The sequence below is a fragment of the Nymphaea colorata genome, chromosome 12, assembly GCF_008831285.2.
Source record: "Nymphaea colorata isolate Beijing-Zhang1983 chromosome 12, ASM883128v2, whole genome shotgun sequence".
Lineage (NCBI taxonomy): Eukaryota > Viridiplantae > Streptophyta > Magnoliopsida > Nymphaeales > Nymphaeaceae > Nymphaea > Nymphaea colorata.
In genome coordinates this window covers 10,833,102-10,852,593 of record NC_045149.1, presented here as the reverse complement: position 1 = coordinate 10,852,593, position 19,492 = coordinate 10,833,102, and the positions used below count along the sequence as shown (strand labels likewise).

Genomic DNA, 19,492 nt, shown 5'->3' with positions numbered 1-19,492 from the left:
GCAGGGGCCGAATCGAAGGCAGCCAATTTTTTTGGACTAATCTTTTTGATTTGGGCATAGGTTGGAGGTTTCAACGCAGATCACACTAATTTGGCTGGAAAAAAGAAACAAAAAAAGCAAAAAAAATTATGATGCCTTAAGGTTTTCTTTGTTCTTTTCCATCACACTTGTCGTTTGCCCCATAATATCTGCGACCAACTTTCGGTCAATGCCTTCCATTTCGTGGCACATTTTTTATTCACTTCTTCCCTTCACGGTGTTTTCACGCCGCGACGGACCTCCGCGGCAGCCCTTTCTCGATCTCTCTCCTTGGTGTTCCGCTGTTGATGCCATTACTCAGCGGCGCCTCCACTGTCCGTATTGTATGCACAGCCACAGACCATCGACAAAATAGGTATTTCTCCAACCTCGCCCTCTTCTCTTCCTTGTTTTCTTTCACTCAGGAGAGCAGTCTCTCATCTTTGACTTTATCCCTTCGCCGTCCCTGTCACCCCTCACCGGTGCCATCATCCTCAATCCAGTGCCGCTGTTGATCCACCACCTTCAATTTTAGGCATAAGAGCTTTTTTATCGTCGTCATTGTGTACCCAAAAGCGCAGTGTCGCGTGCTTTCAATTGCATCTTTAGCACTGTGCTTCTTCTTACTGCCTACTATTTGATAAACAGTTGTTTTATTAAGAAGTAGTTAGTCCAGCTTGCAAGTAGATCACGCTCCTCCTCCTCTATTTGCGTGGTTGTGAGCAATGAGTTCACAATTGTGCTCCTTTACCTTTAATCTCGGTGTCAGTATGGTTATTCTGGTCCTGCTTCTTCCTAATATAAGTAGGTAATATGATGCTTTGTGATTGTTCCATAGTATGTGTTTGTTTTGGATACCATTACCCCAAGTTCCTGAAGAAATATGTTGACACATAAATTCTATTGTTCGATGGGTGAATGCTTAAATTTTAATTTCTACACTTCATCTACATATCATAGATTGTCGCTCAGAACTCCATGTGGTCACGTTTTATTCTGACAAAACAATATATCCCCCTTTGGTCTCTGTTCTTCTGACTGCTTGCCTTACTCTCATCTAAGCAACCCATAAGCTAGTGAACAATTAAAACCTAAACTGGTTCACGAGTTAAATTTTTAATAAAGATGAAGGCACCTAAACTATGTAAAAACATCTTGAAAAGGAGAATATAAATATTTTGAACTCAAATTTAACTAATTGACCATTTTTTTTAAACTAGACCGTGTCTTATGCTTTGTGCTAATTTATTATGAACATTCCCCTGAAATTCTACTGGCCGTAATTAACTGTGGATAGTATTCAAATACGATTTGTTGTGGAAATTGCTGCCAAACTTCTTCCACACATAAAAAATGGTTTACTTCTTGTCTCATATAGCTAATGAATCTGTCAACCGGAATCTAATCTTGAGTTTATCAATGGGCCATGTTGTTGCTCTAACTAGCTGCAATTCTACTTCTGCAGATCCATTCCCCTTTTCCTCTGTTCAAAGAAAATCTAAAATTCTTTCTTTGGTTAAAATCAAATCAAAAGGGTGTGAATAACCCGACTTCCCCTAAGCTATTTGTCAAAAAAAGCGTTTTCATCCTATTAAAAAACACACAAGCCGGTTTTTTAATATTGATTAAAAAGCGTATTTTTTACAAAACCAGTTTTCACAAAAATTTTTTGTAGGCGTCTCATTTAAATGCTACCGTAAGCTTCAAAATATCAAAAATATGAAACTAATAAAATCACAAAATATAAAATGAAACCTATGTGGTCTGCCACACATTTACATGAATTTTTGAAACAAAATAGTTGTATTAACACCTTATTGCAGTCATTCTATTAACTTTGAAGATTTCAATAACATCTTCACCAATGAATATTTTCATGTTGGTCTAACTAAAGAAGGTTAGGCATAAGGAAACCCAATAACGTGGTTCAAGTCAAGTTTGAGTCTACATCTACGACCAACCAGTTTCTCTCTCACACCACAATAATTTGTGTGAGAGGTTCTATTGATTTTTAAAGGAATATACACTTTGGAAGGTTCAGCTGTTTCATTATTTTTAGGATCACAATTGCTGTCAATATCTTGATGATTTTCTTGGTTACATATTTGATCTCCTTTCCTAATTTTCTGATCAACCATATTGGCAACTGTTTTGGCCACCACAGCTACCTTATGTTGATCCTTATCCACCGCAGCTACCTTGTGTTGATCTTTATCTTCAATAGCCCCTTTCAAGTTGAACGGTCTGGGAAGAACATTAAGCTTCCCAGGAATAGTTTCAAATGGGACACAAGCAAGGGACTGGGTCATTGTATCAGCGAGCTGGTCAATAGCTGGAACATGATGAACTGGAAGATGATGGTGCTGCACATGGTCCCGAATGAAATGAATATTGACTTCAATATGCTTTGTTTGTTGGTGAAAAATTGGATTGGCAGTTAGTTGAACAACTCCCGTATTGTCACATAAGATCCAAGGAATAGTAGGAATAGGTTGATGAAGTTCTTGTAAGGAATAAGAAATGGAGAGAACTTCCCTGCAGTTGAGGCCAAAGCTCAATATTCTGCCTCAGTACTAGATCTTGCAACAGTATTTTGCTTATTTCCAGACCACAAAACCAAAGAATATCTAAGAAAAATAGTAAAGCCAGTAGTAGATTTTCAATCATCGGGATTGCTGGCTCAATCATTGTTAGAATATACTGTGAGAGACAAGTGCAAGGATGGCCTAATGAGAAACCCAAAATGGATATCATGCTTAATGTAATGAATGATTCGTTTGACTGCAGCCCAATGAGAAGTGGTAGGAGCTTGCATAAATTGGCTGTCCTTATTGGTAGCATAAGCAAGATTGGGTCTAGTAAGCGTGGTATACCAGAGAGCTCCAACAATTTGGTGATAGGGAGTAGGATCAAGTAGCGGTTTGCCATCATACTTAGACAACTTTTTGCCAATGGCTAAAGGTGAAGAAAGGGGCTTGGCATCAACCATGTCACTTTGCTTGAGGAGGTCTTGCATGTACTCATGTTGAGAAAGATCTTGGCCATTTACATTATTTTTATAAAGAATTCACACCCTACTTGGCATATGAGATTATGGATGGAGGCAGCGTAGCTCTCAATAATCAATATGTCATCAACATAAATAAGAATAAAAATTGAATCAGCTCCCATAAATTTAATAAATAAGGAAGTGTCAATCTTGGAGACAGAGAACCCATTTGAAATGAGAAACAAACTAAACCTTTGGAGCCAAGCTCAAGGAGCCTGTTTTAGTCCATAAAACGCTTTTTGCAACTTGAGTGTTAACAAACCCCTGAGGTTATAACATACAAACATTTTCAAATAAATTGCCCGACAAGAAAGCATTGTTAACATCGAGTTTGTCAAACCACTCATTTTTGTGAAACAGCAAAAATAAGAATGATTCGAATCATGGTGGATTTGATCATTGGACTAAAAATCTCAATGTTTTAGTCTCATTTGTTGATACGATAGACTCATTTGTTGCCAACAATATTTTGGGAGGGAAAGGGTAGAACTAGAATCCATGTTTTATTTTTAATCAAAGCATTGTATTCCTCAATCATGGCATTATGCCATTGGGAGAGTTTAGTGGCATGGGTAAATGTTTTAGGTTTGGTTTTTAAAGGGAACTCGGTAAGGTTGTACGTGGATTTGGCTTAAGAGATCTAGTTTGTAGGTGAGTGATCATAGAATGAATTTTGATGGCCACAGGTGGGGATTCTTCTGAGGAGGATAAGGTGTGGGAAACTGGTGGTGATGGGGAGGGTGGTGGTCTTGGTGGGGAAGATGTTAGTGGTTGGACAATGATGGGCTCATTTGGGAGAATAGATGTTGTTGTAAGAGAAGGTGTTACCAGTGACAAGGCAAATGTAAGAAGGAATTTCCATGGGTGGAGAGATTAAAGAAGATGACGGCTCAGATTTGGTAGCATATATGGTTTTATAAGGAAAACATTTTCATCAAAAATGACATTTCGGCAAATGTAGAGTCTTGAATTTGATCCTTTGTGTTTGGTGATATAGCCAAGGAATATGCATTTGGTACTTTTGAATTGCAGATTATGAGCATTTTAGGGGCGAAGATGGGGATAGCTAACACAACCAAATGTTTTAAGAAAGGTGTAGTCTGGGTTTGGTTAAAGAGAAGCTCAAATGGACTTTTCATGTTTGTAACGGGTGAGGACAGTTGGTTAATGAGAAATGCTGTTGTATGAAAGGCAAATTCTCAATACCTAAAAGGAAGGCCAGCATGAGCAAGCAAGGTGAGTCCGGTCTCAATACCTAAAAGGAAGGCTAGCATGAGCAAGCAAGGTGGGTCCGGTCTTTATTATGTGATGATGCTTTTGCTCTACTCTCCTATTTTGCTTATGTGTGTGAGGACAATCCCACATGACTTTAAGTAAGTAGATAAAGACCTAAATTCTCCTCCCCAATCACTTTGAAAGGCTTTTATGGGCCGTTCAAATTGTCTCTTAATAAGTTTTTGAAAGTCTTTAAAAATAGACAAAACTTCTTCTTTTGATAATAAATAACTAAGTGAACCTTGAATATCCATCAACAAAATTAACATAGTAATAATATCCTTGCATGGAAGCAATAGGCACATGACCCCATTTCATGAATAGAACTAGAAAAAGACAAAGTATGACTCTTCCCTATTTGACATTATTCACACAAAGTGTCAAATTTATTGAAAATAGAAAGAAGTCTATATTTATTAAGAATATGCTGCACGATTTTCACAGAGGGGTGCCCAAGTCGCTCATGACATTGCCGCCGAGTAGCTCGTTCACCAAGCAATACTGGTGGTTCACACCCAGTAGCTCCTAAGTGCAGCTTGTAGAGTCCTCACTTATTGTTTCCCTTGAAATTAAGTAGCATGTCATTGTCTATTGGAAACTTGTGTACTCAAAGTAGATTTTTGGTGACAAACGGCACATGCGAAATATCTTTCATTATGAACTTGGAGTCAATATGAGAGGAATCCAATGTGTTCAATGTTCAAACCTTGTCCATTACCGATGTGAACTTGATCCCCTCCATTGTAGCTAGATTGGATTGTCACGATGTTGAAATCTGAGGTGACATAGCCTATGGCTCTGGAGTCAGGGTACCATCCTCCATGATCAAGTGAACCATTTGCATCAGCTGCATGTGCTTCAATAGATGAAGCTTCATCAATTTTCTGAAGTTTGTAGTGCTTTGCATTTCAATGCACCATGACCAGATTGATGACATTCTTGACAAATCGTGTGACAATTTGCTGCAGTATGTCCATTATTTCCACAAGCAAAGCAAGATCCAGTCTGATTTTTGGGAGATCAATCTTGAACTTTTTTTTTTTTACAACTATCACCTCAAACTGAAAGTGAAAGAACATTAATTGGACCCGAAAATTTAGTCTGGTTTGGAGGCTGAGATGAGGACTGGTTGTAATTCTAGGTCAAGCAATGACCAACTAAGCTGCCAATCTGTTGAATTTTTAGAAATAAACCTTCACTGATCGACAAATACATTATTAGAAGAACTTAGCTATAAGATGGCAATGCAAGTTTTCAGTTCGGATGAGTCAAATTGTAAAAGGAACAAAATAATAACTGAATCAACACTTGAAAATAATCCAGTAAGATGGCCAAGTGGCCCAAGTCCATGATTTATTATAGAACAGCTACACATATTTCTCATGGATGATTAGTTTAATTAATTAGACTTAGCTGTCAAATATTCCAAACTATACTTGGGTTCTACCAACACTAAGCACCGGTATGCTAAACCCGGCAAGTCGACCAGCCAGGACAGTATGGACCATGTTTTGAAGGTTTCTTGTGTAATGACACCGACGACAGATCAAAACATGTAACTACTAACAGAGCTAGGCCTGCGTTTGTGCAGATAGATGCCCACAAGCATCCATATAATTTATTTATTGCATAACCATAGCCCTCTACCATTTTGCGGTGTATTTGAAGGGTCCCATAATAATGGTAATGTTGTTACCGAAATGTCCCTATAATCAAGGGACGAGGTCTCACTTGTGACTGATATTTTCCCTTTTTAGTGGAAGCTCTCATCCTTGCATGAAACACATATTCACAAGAGAGAGAGAACCTCTTGTTGACGTAGACAGAAATATTAGTCGAAACCATATAAATCCTTGAGTTTCTTTTTTCTTCTTTCTCTTCCATAGTATCAAAGCCGCACACCTTCGTGCGTCACAACTCTGGCCGTTGCTATTGCCAACCTAGGAGGTTCCGGTGGAGACTACCAATGTGCTATTCCTCTGCATGCCATCTTCTTCCTTGTATATATCTATTTTTTGTAAATAAAGGTCGAGAGCCTATTTCTCAGCAGCCCCTTTACTGGAAAAGCAATACCTTGAAATTATTGAGTTCTTAGACATATATAGGTATTTCATCTACAAAGTGTATTTTGTAAAATGCCACAAATTAGAAGTTTACCCAATCTGTGCCTCTTTAGAAATAAGCGGGTTGTACAACCATGCCTACAAAGTCACGCCATTTGAACGATGGCTGTGCGCCTTGAAGCCAAGACCCGTTCCCACCCTACAATCGCTCTACAGGAAGCACTAGGATGTCTGAAGCAAGGAGGTGGCATGCGTTTGTTTGAGAAAATGAAAGAAGATGTTTTTTATATGATTATTCGGTGTTGATGATGAAGCATTAACTACATAAATACACTTAAGGTGTACATGAACCAACACTCTAAAACGATGACGATAAATAGCACAAATATAGACCCTTTCTGCAATAAATGCGAGCGTTTTTCATGGAATGAAATTGATCTTGAATATTTCACCCCCTTCTCTCTCTCTCTCTTTCTCAGAGTAAAACACCTCGGAAACGTCTGTCACCCTGCTTCTTGTTCCACCTGTTGCAACAGCCATGTAGTCGTTTACACGTTTTCTCTTTGCCTTCTTCTTCTTCTTCCTTTTCTCTCTCTCCTCCTCCTCGTCGTCCCATCAACTTTCTGTTATTCACCAACAGCCATGTCAATCTCATCACTTCTCTCTCTCAGCCCATGCCCATCAAAAATAACCGCTTCACTACACTCCCCACCATCATGCCCGTTGCCTTCCTTAGTGTTGACAGCCGACCTATTCTGTTGTCGAAAGGCCCATAGATACAGCAAACGCTGGCGACCCTTCATTTCTCTCTGCAGCATCAAACCCAGCGACCAACTAAAGGGAGACCGCCTCTCTGATGATATCTACTACAGGCTCCAGTGGAAGCATGAGCTCGACAGAATATATGGGACTGGATTATCCAGAATTGATGTTGATGACCACGAAGTCTTCCAGCATTTGGTCGACAAGAGATGCGTTGATAACCTGAGAATGTTGGTTGTGGACGCTGTGCAGTGTGCAAAATCCGGCCATCCTGGCATGCCAATGGGAATGGCTGAAGTTGGTTACCATCTGTACAGGCATGTGATGAGATATAACCCAAGGAACCCCAAGTGGTTAAACAGGGATCGGTTCGTCCTTAGTGCCGGACACGGCTGCCTTCTTCAGTACGTTTGTATGCATCTTGCTGGCTTCGAGTCCGTTCAGGTAAACCATCTCTTCCATGGAAATTGAACCCAATAGCTTTTTTTCCACCCTCAGTTAGCGGTTTCGTAAGAACGATTTCTAGTATGTTCGTTTTCCAAACAATAGGTGCATGAGAGTTGTTGACGTTTGATGCTAGTTCTTTTTCTGTTTCTAATTTTTTATCCTGCTGCTGCTAAACCAACGCTTTTAAGATGGAAGAAGCTTAGCTTCTCTATGCTTTTCTTTCTGAAGAGATAGTGAGTGTGATGGAAACCGAGTAATGCAACAGCAGCGGAAGCAGCAGCGTCTCCTCAGCGACGTCTCAGCAGCAGCACCTGTGACAAAATAGAAGAGAAAGGAAGAAACAAGAGAGAAATTGGTTTGTGGGTTTGCTGCTCAGAGGCGCAGGTTGATTAACCAACGATCAACATTTGATGAATAAAAGCTGGGTTTTATTGACCGCCTCCCAGGATTTCCCATATCCCACTACGGTTATGGCAGGGAAAATATGGTAAAAATATAAATGGTAAAATTGATTTTGAAATCAATTTTGTAATGGATTTCCTGTTTTATTTCGTAACTGCAGAATGCCCCCTGCAGTTTCAAAAGAAGGATAAGGCTCAGGGCCCCCATCCAACAGAGTGAACCTTCTAAGGGTTCCATAGGAGTATTTTCCCCTTAAAGCATCATATAAGTTGTTCAAGCCCATTAGGAATTGAACCACCGCTCAATCGTGCTGTTCAATCTCAAAGAAACATTCCATGGATCCACTGTTACAGGTGGGAAGATAATCATAAGAAGGCAACTCATCCCAAAGGGCTTTGAGCTTGGCCTAGAAATTGAAGTCTGTTCACAAAAGTGCTTGGTAATAAATTTGAATTTTTAGTGGATCTATGCTCCCAATAAATGTAAATCTACTGATACCTTCCTTCCATTGTAACATATATGAGACTCTCTGCTCTGTTACTTATGAGAGAATTAACGATCCAATTCACGAAAGGACTATGCTGTTGAATTTGGACCAGAAGACATATTCAAAGGAATTTGCATCTGGCATAGGCTGCTATCCATCAATTAAGGCGACTTTGTTCTTCGCAACAAGGGCCATAAGCATCGATGAGCTGCAGGTACTGTGATTACTGCCGGTGAGTGGCTGATTCGCCCATGTTGCACCAGGGCTATAAGAGCGTTACAGAAAATATGGGCCGAGAACTCATTGTTCAGATCCAACAGCGATTATGAACCAGATGAATTTGATTTCAATTGGGGCAGCATTTAAGGTTGCAACTGTTTCAGCCATGGAGGAGTGTATGAGCCAATACAGAAAGAAGACTAGGAGACGTTTGGTACTTTGTAAAGAACAGAGCAACAAGAACAGAGTAGTAACAAGAGGAGAAAACAGAGCAGAGGTATATCTGCACATCAACTGATGAGAAAAAGTGATCTAGCTTTTATTCTGCTGAATTGCTGTTTGTAAAGTGATAAAGAAGAGCCCTCCAGAAGAATAAATGCGATCAAATAAGAAAGAAAAATGAATCAAGTGGACTTCCATACTTCACCCTTCAAGTGGACTTCCATACTTCCAAAATTCCTGATTTTCTCATGACAATGGTATCCTTCATTATAGAATTTTAGTGATTGGGAATATTTGGCAATCAACTCCAACTCAGCAACGTGGAAACTTGGAGAAAATTCCAAAATCTATCTTGACAAATTTAGCAATTTAGTTTGTTGGGATTATGGGTCTGCTTGTTGGATGGTGCTTCTATTGGTATTTTTCTTCAGGTATCAGAAGAATTTTGTTACCTTCTGCAGGTATCTTCGTAATTATGCAGCTTACATAGATGAAACTCAAATTTGGTTGAATAAAAGTCTGATAAGCATTCTATCTTTTTGTTGGTTCAAGAAGTCCATTATTTTCGTCGTCAACTATTAATTTATGGAGAAAGTTGGTTCATTCCCCCTTTTTCGATTATTTTGAAGTAATTTTTTTTCAAGGGCCTTCAGATCCAATATGTTTGTCACTTATACTATTTTGATCTATTTCATAGGCTTTATGGTCCTATGTATTTGTGTGACAGATCGAAGACTTGAAACAGCTTTGCAAATTAGGCAGTCGAGCCCCTGGCCATCCAGAGAATGAAGTTACTGCTGGTGTCGAAGTCACAACTGGTGCTTCTTCATAACAGCCATTCATTGCTGCAGCTTTCTCACCTAAGTAGCTTTCCGTTTGATCCTTCAATAATATTCCTTCAGGTCCTCTTGGGCAAGGTGTTGCAAATGCTGTTGGGTTGGCTCTAGCTGAAGCTCATTTAGCTGCACGTTTCAACAGACCAGATGCTGTCATTATCGATCACAGAACGTAAAGTTCCCTGGCCCAAGACTAAGAAGTAGCCCTTTTTTGTTACTGTTGGTTCCAGAAATGCTTTCTGTTTCATGTTCGTTCCTATTACTAATCTATAATAGTTTTGAGATTCAGGAAAATGATTGACAAGAAATGTCAATATCTTCTTTTTTCTTTCCATGTTCTTGCTGTCATATGGTTACTGTTTGAGTTTTGTATATTGTTTTGGTTTTGTATAATAAATGAAGCTTGTCAAACAGATATTGCATTATGGGTGACGGGTGTGCTATGGAAGGAATCTCATATGAAGCAGCTTCTTTAGCAGGACATTGGAAGCTGAATAAGCTTATTTTAATATACGATGATAATCATAATACAATTGATGGGGACACAAGTCTTGCTTTTTCTGAGGATATTTCTGCCCGTTTCGAAGCACTCGGATGGAATACCATAACTGTGGATGACATACATGAAGATATTGAGCAGTTCAGAAGATCACTTTCTTCCTCATTCAATCAAACAGAAAAGCCAACGTTCATTAGGGTAAGTTCTTCGACAACTCATCAATTTTCTGTTATGTTATAAGCAGATTGATTTTTCCTGATGGTTATGATTTTTTTTTTTTTATAATGTTACTGTAACACAGTACTTTAGCATTTTTTCTGCACAATGATTGCTTTTCCTAGGCTTGGCTGATGGGTTTTTGATGATCTTTTGTACTTTCTTCTGATGATTATGTAGGTAAAAACCACGATCGGAAAATTATCTGAGAAGGAAGGAACTTTGAAAGCTCATCATGGAACTTTTGACCCGGCAGATGTTCAAAAGATGAGAAGAAAGGTTCAGTGGGATGATCGAGCACCATTTCATGTCATGCCTCTAGTTTACAGGTACTAAGCATTGATTATGATTTTACCATGAGCCATTAATCCTGTGCCATCATGTCGTTGTCTTGTGATAGGACATCACTGTTGAAGGAAATCTTAACTGAAGTATTCGTTATACTTTTCACTTTATTATTATCTTATAATTTGTGTATGATATGGAATGTCTTATGAATATATGCTTTCCATAACAATGTAACCATGAAGAATAGTCTCCGATTTGTCAACAGAGTTTTCTGTATTCTACAACTATTTGTAACCTATTCTGCAGCCTAACCAACTTTTTAGATAAATATTACAAACAAAACGACACCTTTAAAATCAGTTTTTACTTTTCCTTTTTTCACATGCTGTGATTTCGTAAACCCCTGATTAACTGGTTACACCAGGTGATGAAGCCCGGTTTGAAGCTTTTGAACCCCTTTTGTTTGAAATCTTCTTAGCTATGTCGGCACATTCACTTTTGGCAAATTCTTCAGAATTGTGACCATCTATGACTTGCTAATTTATATGTTTAATCTTCACATAAGTTCTTTTGTAGTAATAGAATTCTCAAGTTGGGAGTGTTGGTGTATGGAACTTGATCCATACTTGACACTCATATGCAATACCACGGATGCAACTGCGGGTTTGCCCTAATCCTTATGTTGTGAGGAGGGGCCGTTTCTTGTTGGTCTTCTCTCTGAGAGTGTCTGTGTTCATCTGAGAGTGAATAGTAAAAAATCTGTGCGACCGTGGACGTAGGAGATTATTACTCCGAACCACGTAAATCTTTGTCGTCTTCCTTATTGCTTCTAACCCCCTCTTAATGCTTCTAACCCCCTCTTAAGAGTGCGAGAGGAGAATTTTGTGTGTTGTTCCTAACAACTGGTATCAGAGCTCGGTTCGTTCGCGATATGAACAATGGCGCTGGAAGAAGGAAAAGTCAGAATCGAGAAGTTCGATGGTAAAGACTACGGATTCTCGAAGATGCAGATCGAGGACTACTTGTATGAGAAGAAACTGCATGAACCACTCATGGGAGTGAAGCCCGCAACAATGGCTGATGCAGATTGGCAGTTGCTGGATAGACCGGTTGACGCTGGCAAGAAACGTCGCCTTCAACATTGTTAACGAGAAGACAACAACAAGTTTGATGAAGACGCTAACAGATATGTACGAAAAACCTTCTGCTTCAAATAAGGTATATCTGATGCGTCGATTATTTAATTTGAAAATGGCTGAAGGTGCCTCTGTTACGGATCACATAAATGAGTTCAATGTTATTACTTCTCAATTATATTCTGTGGATATTAAATTTGATGATGAGGTTCAAGCCCTAATTTTACTGTCATCTCTACCGAAGAGTTGGAGTGCCACTGTGACCGTCGTGAGTAGTTCAATCGGGGTCAAGTAAATTGAAGTTTAGTGGTGTTCGAGATTTAATACTTAGTGAGGACATTCGCAGAAGAGAGGCAGGAGAACCTCTCGGTTCTGCTCTAAATGTTCAAAGCATGGGTAGAACCAATCAACGCTACCAAGAGCGTGGAATGTCCAAATCTAAGGGAAGGAGTCAATCCAAACCTCGAAGTGATGGTTGTTGGAACTGTGGTAAGCCAGGACACCGGAAAAGAGATTGCAGGTTGTTGAAGAAGAAGAACCCAAATTGTGAGGATGATTCAACAAATGTAGCAACAGAAGATATAGCTGATGCACTTGCTTTGAGTGTACACATCTTTATAGAGTCTTGGATTTTAGACTCTGGTGCATCTTCTCATTCAACGTATTCTAATGAAAATATGCACAACTATGTTGCAGGAAAATATGACAAGAGTATACCTTGCAAATGATGAACCTCTAGATATTGTAGGGAAATGTGAGGTTCACATTAAAATGCAGAATGGACATATATGGAACTTAAAAGATGTCAGACATGTCCTAGGGTTGAAGAGGAATCTCATTTCGGTCGGGCAGTTAGATGACGAAGGCTATGTTACTACCTTTGTTGGCGGATCTTGGAAGATAACCAAAGGTGCTATGGTTATAGCACGAGGTCACAAACTTGATACATTGTACATGACTGCAGATGTGAAAGCACAGTGGCTGTGGCGAAATGTGAGAATAAATCCTTGTTGTGGCATTGCAGGCTTGAGCATATGAGTGAAAAGGGAATGAAGATCATGGCAACAAATAACAAGTTCCATGACTTGAAATCTGTAGACATTGAGCTATGTGAAGACTGTGTCTTCAGGAAACAAAAAATGGTCACATTCTCCAAAGTTGAACGGCCTCTTAAGAAGGAAAAGTTAGAGTTGGTGCATACTGATGTTTGGAGACCAGCTCCAGTTCGTTCTCTTGAAGGATCTTTATACTATGTCACATTCATTGATGATTGCACCAGAAATGTATGGGTCTATTTTCTCAAGCATAAATCTGACGTGTTTAATATTTTTAAAAGGTGGAAAGCAGAAGTAAAAAATCAGTCCGGAAAAAAGATTAAGTGTCTACGGTCAAACAATGGATGTGAGTATGACAGCAAAGAGTTTGAAAGCTTTTGTGCAGATCATGAGATTCGAACACAGAGGACGATTCTTAAAAAGCCACGACGAAATGGGGTTACTGAAAGAATGAATAGAACCCTTTGTGAAAGAGCAAGGAGCATGAGACTACATTCAGGCTTGCCAAAGATTTTTTTGGCTGATGCAATCAGTACAGCTGCATACTTGATAAATTGTGGGCCTTCTGTTCCTTTGGACTATGGGATACTTGAAGAAGCCTGGATCGGCAAGGAGGTAAATCTTGCACACTTAAGAGTCTTTGGTTGTGTCTCTTACATACATATAGACTCGGATAAAATAGATAAATTAGATCCTAATTCCAAGAAATGTTATTTCATTGGTTATGGAAATGATGAGTTTGGGTATCGTTTTTGAGATGATAAAATGAAGAAAATTATTCGACATAATGACGTAGTGTTCAATGAAATGGCTTTGTACAAAGACAGAGATAGTCTTATGTCTGAGAAGAATGAACATCATGACACAAGTGAAGACATTGTAGAACTTCAAGATGTCTTTGAAGATGATGTTGCAATTAAGACTCAAGATGAAAAGAGTCAGATGGAACAAGAACCAAGCACATCCCAAGCTCCATTGAGGAGATCAAGTAGAAGGCCAAAACCAAATCAAAGGTATTCTCTTTATTTACATTACTTACTGTTAACTGATGCCGGAGAACTCGAGTGTTTTGATGAAGCAATGCAGGTTATAGATTCAGTTAAGTAGGAGTCAGCTATGAAAGAAGAGATGGACTCTCTACATGATAACAGAACATGGAAACTAACTGAGCTTCCTTGTGGGAAGAAGGCATTGCAAAACAAATGGGTATACAGGATTAAAGAAGAAGCAAATGCAAGAAAAAGGTATAAAGCAAGGTTAGTAGTGAAAGGTTTTCAACAGAAATAAGGTATAGATTATACAGAAATTTTCTCACTTTTGTAAAACTAACTACTATAAGATTGACATTAAGTTTAGTTGCAGCTGAAAATTTATATTTGAAGCAACTAGATGTAAAAACTGCATTCCTTCATAGGGATTTGGAGGAAGATATTTATATGGTGCAACCTGAAGGTTTCCAGGTACGAGGAAAGGAAAGTCTTGTATGCAAGTTAGAGAAGAGTCTCTATGGTTTAAAGCAGGCACCGAAACAGTAGTACAAAAAGTTTGATAACTTCATGAAGATAAATGTCTTTAAGAAGTGTGATATGGATCACTGTTGCTATTTTAAGAACTTTGATAGTTGTTATATCATTTTACTATTATATGTGGATGATATGCTTATTGCAGGTTCAAATTTGCAAGAGATCAATTCTTTGAAAGAACAACTATGAAAGGAGTTTGAAATGAAAGATCTAGGCGCTGCGAAACAAATCCTCGGGATGAAAATTAGTAGGGACAGTAAGACAAGTACCTTAAATTTATCTCAACAAAATTATATTGAAAAGATCTTGTGCAGGTTTAAGATGCAAGATGCTAAACCTGTTAGTACGCCTCTTGCTAGTTATTTTGGATTTGTCACCCAAGACAGATGAAGAGCATGAAGAAATGTCAAAGATTCCATATGCTTCAGCAGTGGGTAGCTTGATGTATGCTATGATATGTACCAGACCAGACATAGCACAAGCAGTGGGAGCAGTGAACAGATATATGACTGAGCCTGGAAAAAAACATTGGGAGGCTGTGAAGTGGATATTACAATATTTGAAAGGAACTTCAGGTATGAGTCTTTGTTTTAAGAAAAATGAATTACTTTTGCATGGCTTTGTGGATGCAGATTTGGGTGGTGATCTTGACAGTAGGAGAAGTACCACCGGGTACATTTACATCCTAAGATGAACATGCGTTAGTTGGGTTTCACAGCTTCAAAAGGTTGTTGCATTGTCTACTACTGAAGCTGAATATATTGCAGTTACAAAAGCCAGTAAAGAGATGATTTGGCTAAAAGACTATTCTAAAAGAATTGCATGTAAAGGAAGAAAAGAGTGTTTTCTCTTGTGACAGTCAAAGTGCAATTCATTTAGCCAAGAATCAAGTGTTTCATGCTAGAACAAAGCATATTGAATTAAAGTATCATTTCATTAGAGATTTGTTGGAAGAGAAGATACTATCTCTTGAAAAGATTCGTGGAACAGAGAATCCAGCAGACATATTGACAAAGCCAGTGACTGCTGAGAAGCTGAGGTTATGTTTAACCTCATTTGGTCTCCAAGGTTGATTGATGAGGAGGCGTCGCACAGGTTGAGTATGTGATGTACAATCACTTAGATGGATCAAATTCAAAGTGGGAAATTGTTGGCTGGATACTCATATGCAATACCGCGGATCCAACTACGGGTTTGCCCTAATCCTTACGTTGTTAGGGGGGGCGCCGTTTCTTCTCTAAGAGTGTCTTTGTTCATCTGAGAGTGAATAGTGAAAGATCTGTGCGACCGTGGATGTAGGAGATTATTGCTCAGAACCACGTAAATCTTTGTCTTCTTTCTTGTTGCTTCTAACCCCTTCTTGAGAGTGCGAGAGGAGAGTTTTGTGTGTTGTTCCTAACAGGGAGAACTATATTTTAGCTAAACTTATTTCAAGTACCGTGGAGGATTTCTAAAACTTTCTGGAATTTGAATTTTTAAAAATTGCGCACATTAATATAGAATTTGTTAACCATCTGTAAATTTTCTCAGTATATCCATGAGACCATGCCGTTTTCATATTCTATGTATTGATTATCAAATTACCTAAGCTAGCCATCCGTACTATTCTTTAAATGGATATAGTTGTGGGAAGTATCTCATAATTATGCCTGTAAAAAATATTTATTTCATGCTTTATCAATACTTTGTCATACTCCATTCTTGCTTGTCCACTTCAAAAGAATTTCAATTTTATTTAAACCACCCAATTTGACCTATCAGAATAGAATAATTTTCAGAGAGAAACTGATAGTGGGTGCTGAGCTATTTTTCTGCAGGACCTCTGCCTACAGTATTGTCATTGAAGTACAGTTTAACTAGCAAGTTTGGGACAGACTGGTTTCTCATGGATTGGTGTGGTTCCTCTATAGCACCAGACTATTGAACCAGGAATGAAAAGAGGCATGAGAGAAACATTATTATATTGGCTAGTGATCTGTGACGCCCCAATTCTTGACTTTGTATGTTTTTACGAGGCATTATTAATCCCAAGTAATTGTTTTAATTATTACAGTGCAGGGAGTACATCCTCCTTGACATTTGTGGGTTGGGTACTAGAAAAGAATTTGCTTTGGCTTATAAATTCATACCAGGAACCAATTGTATGTTGGCTTGTCAAGATTAATTAATTCACATATTCTTCTCAAATCAAAATATTGAAAACCTTGATTAATCCAAGTTTCGGGATTGATTCAAGTGCTCTTGAGGGGCCTCACCCTTTTGCATCACCAAAATGACAGATAGAAATTGATTGATTTTCACAACCCTTCTGCATCTCCATAATTACTTTGTTTTATCTCAAAATATTGGATTTACAATGATAATTATCTCTTGATTATCATTATCGTTCTTTCATTATCCTTTTGATAATCTTCGTTATTTATCTTCCCTTTGTTTTTTTGAAAGAAAAACTATAATGCACCCATAGTGTGTGGTAAGAGAACGAGTTATGTGCACCATCCTGTATACACTACGAGCGTACGCTAGGGGGTCCGCCTTATTACCAATATATGAACTTTCAGCTTTCAGTATTGACCTTTGTGACAGCAAAGGTATAATATGCATATTTACTTCAATTATGTAACATTACATAGATACAACAGACATTCTTAACATGCGTTTTATGGCCTTTGAGATAACGAAACAGGCAAGACCAAAGAATGTGTCCTATAGCATCTGAGATAAGGAAAGGGCCAGGACCAATCACACGTCAGGACCAAATCACATATCATATAGCATTTGAGATAATGAATCGGACATGACGTCCTATGGCGTCTGAGACAACGACAGTGGTATGCGATAACAAAATGGGCAAATTGTTTCATAGCATCTGACATAATGGTAGGAGTATGAGATAACGATCTGGGTCGGATAGTATTTAAGATAACAACAAGGGTACGAGATATTGAAAATGTGTTTTATAGCATTTGAAATAGCAACAATGGTATAACATAACGAAACAAGTCTTATAGCATATGAGATAACGGTAGGGTATGAGATAACAAAATAGGTTTTCTAGTGTCTGATATAACGAAGGGGTATGAGAACAAAATGGTAACCCTTCCTTGTGCGTTATTTATCTGCTAGTTATTTTGTGCTGACAGTTTCCCGCATCTCCTCATAAGAGGAATGGAAATTTACTTTCGGGATTCTCAATCCTATTTCAGGGAAATGAAGGCACGTGCTGACTACGGAGAAAAGTTGGAGAATGACTGGAACTCCACAACCCAATACTATGAGCAGAAATATCCACAGGAAGCCCATGAATTGAAGATCCTGATAAGTGGTGGCCTTCCTCCTGGCTGGGAGATTTCTTTGCCTGTATAAACTTGATCGTATGCAGTCCTTTGCTTCCGTTACCGTCATCCTCATTTAGTTTACTCAATAATGATATTTTGACTGCAGCAATGGTCGCAATCGTACCCAGTAGATGCAACTCGTGGGTACTCTGAGAGGTGTCTTAATGAGCTCGCTAAGGTGATTCCAGGACTGATTGGTGGAAGCGCTGATCTTGCAAGCTCGAATAAAGTCTACCTCAAGGGCCACGGCGATTTTTGTCTGCCAGGATGTCCATGGGGACGTAACATACGATATGGTGTCCGTGAGCATGCCATGGCTGGGATCTCAAACGGCATTTCGTTGCATGGTAGTGGCCTGATCCCATTTGCAGCTACATTCCTTGTCTTCTCAGACTACATGAAGAATGCAATGAGACTTGCTGCTCTGAGTGGTGCGCAGGTGATCTACATTCTCACACACGATTCAATTGGGCTTGGTGAAGATGGGCCTACGCATCAACCTGTCGAACAGCTTGCTGCTCTACGAGCTATACCAAGGCTACTTGTTCTCCGACCGGCCGATGGCCGAGAAACTTCTGGTGCATATAAGGTGGCTCTTTCTCACCGGCACGGGCCGAGTGTGATTGCACTGTCTAGGCAGAAGGTTGAGGCCAACGTGAGTGGCACATCTACGGCGGGTGTGGAGAAAGGAGGATACATTGTCAGTGACAATTCACCAGATGATGGTGTGCCTGATCTGATACTGATAGGAACGGGATCAGAGTTGTCCATCTGTGAGAAAAGCGCAGAGGTTTTGAGGACATCCGGGTGGAAAGTGAGAGTGGTATCCCTTGTGTGCTGGCAAATCTTTGAGGACCAGCCAATGGAGTACAAGGACAGTGTTCTTCCACCGCCTGTAACAAGGCGCATCAGCGTCGAAGCCGGGTCTCCGCTCGGCTGGCATGAGTACGTTGGGCGGGAGGGTGTGGTGCTTGGTGTGAGAGATTTTGGTGCCAGTGGCGCTTACTTGGACACATTTAAAAAGTTTGGTTTTACAGAGGAAAATCTTACTCAAATTGCTGAAACTTTGCTCCGGTGCCGTTAGTTCTCCTCTCACGGGCGAATTATTTACAAGTAGGAGTTGTTAGTTAATCTTGATCAAGACATTAAGTTTATTAACTGGACAGTGGTGTTTTCAGTTTTGAGCTTGAATTTTGTTGCAAGCATGACTTTTTATTTCTTGAAAGCGAGCTTCCTGTGAGTTGGGTTTATGCGGTCAATGGTTATGGTCCGATGATTGCATGGAATGCCTGAGAAGAGCTAGGTGATGTTTGTTTTCAGTTTCTGATCATGAGCTCGACAATGAAAACGTTTGATTTTCCTCAAGGGCGCTGTTTGGTTATTTCAGATTTGAGACCCTTGTATCTGATGTGATGTGAACCTTCTAGCATGTTTTTGCTAATGTCGCCTAATATTCATGATAAAATCTATAGTTTAACAAACTAAAGATCTATTTACACCAGAATTCCTCACTTAAACTTTTTATATTGACAAAAGGTTTTATTTGAGAATCTTAGTTCAGCAGCGAGCAAATGCCCCTGAAGAACTTATGTTTGCATGTATGCTCTCTCCTTTCTTCGAGAATGCTACATGGTAATTCTGTATCCTCGTGCAAGCG

The 19,492-nt window shown here is 39.2% G+C and overlaps 1 protein-coding gene across 2 annotated transcripts; it reads left to right on the top strand.

Annotated features, from left to right (window-relative positions):
* Positions 1 to 235: 235 nt before the first annotated feature.
* Positions 236 to 19,200, top strand: LOC116265413 (transketolase, chloroplastic-like). Of its 2 annotated transcripts, XM_031645996.2 has the most exons (8): positions 236 to 394; positions 7,278 to 7,611; positions 9,672 to 9,762; positions 9,847 to 9,952; positions 10,195 to 10,477; positions 10,676 to 10,824; positions 17,704 to 17,857; positions 17,942 to 19,200. In XM_031645996.2, the coding sequence occupies exons 1-8, from the start codon at positions 327 to 329 to the stop codon at positions 18,917 to 18,919; spliced, it is 2,163 nt and encodes a 720-aa protein (XP_031501856.1). In that variant the 5' UTR covers positions 236 to 326; the 3' UTR covers positions 18,920 to 19,200. The 2 variants fall into 2 exon arrangements, with proteins under 2 accessions (XP_031501856.1, XP_031501855.1); XM_031645995.2 differs by lacking the exon at positions 236 to 394 and having other exon boundaries at positions 6,787 to 7,611.
* The last annotated feature ends 292 nt before the right edge of the window (positions 19,201 to 19,492 follow it).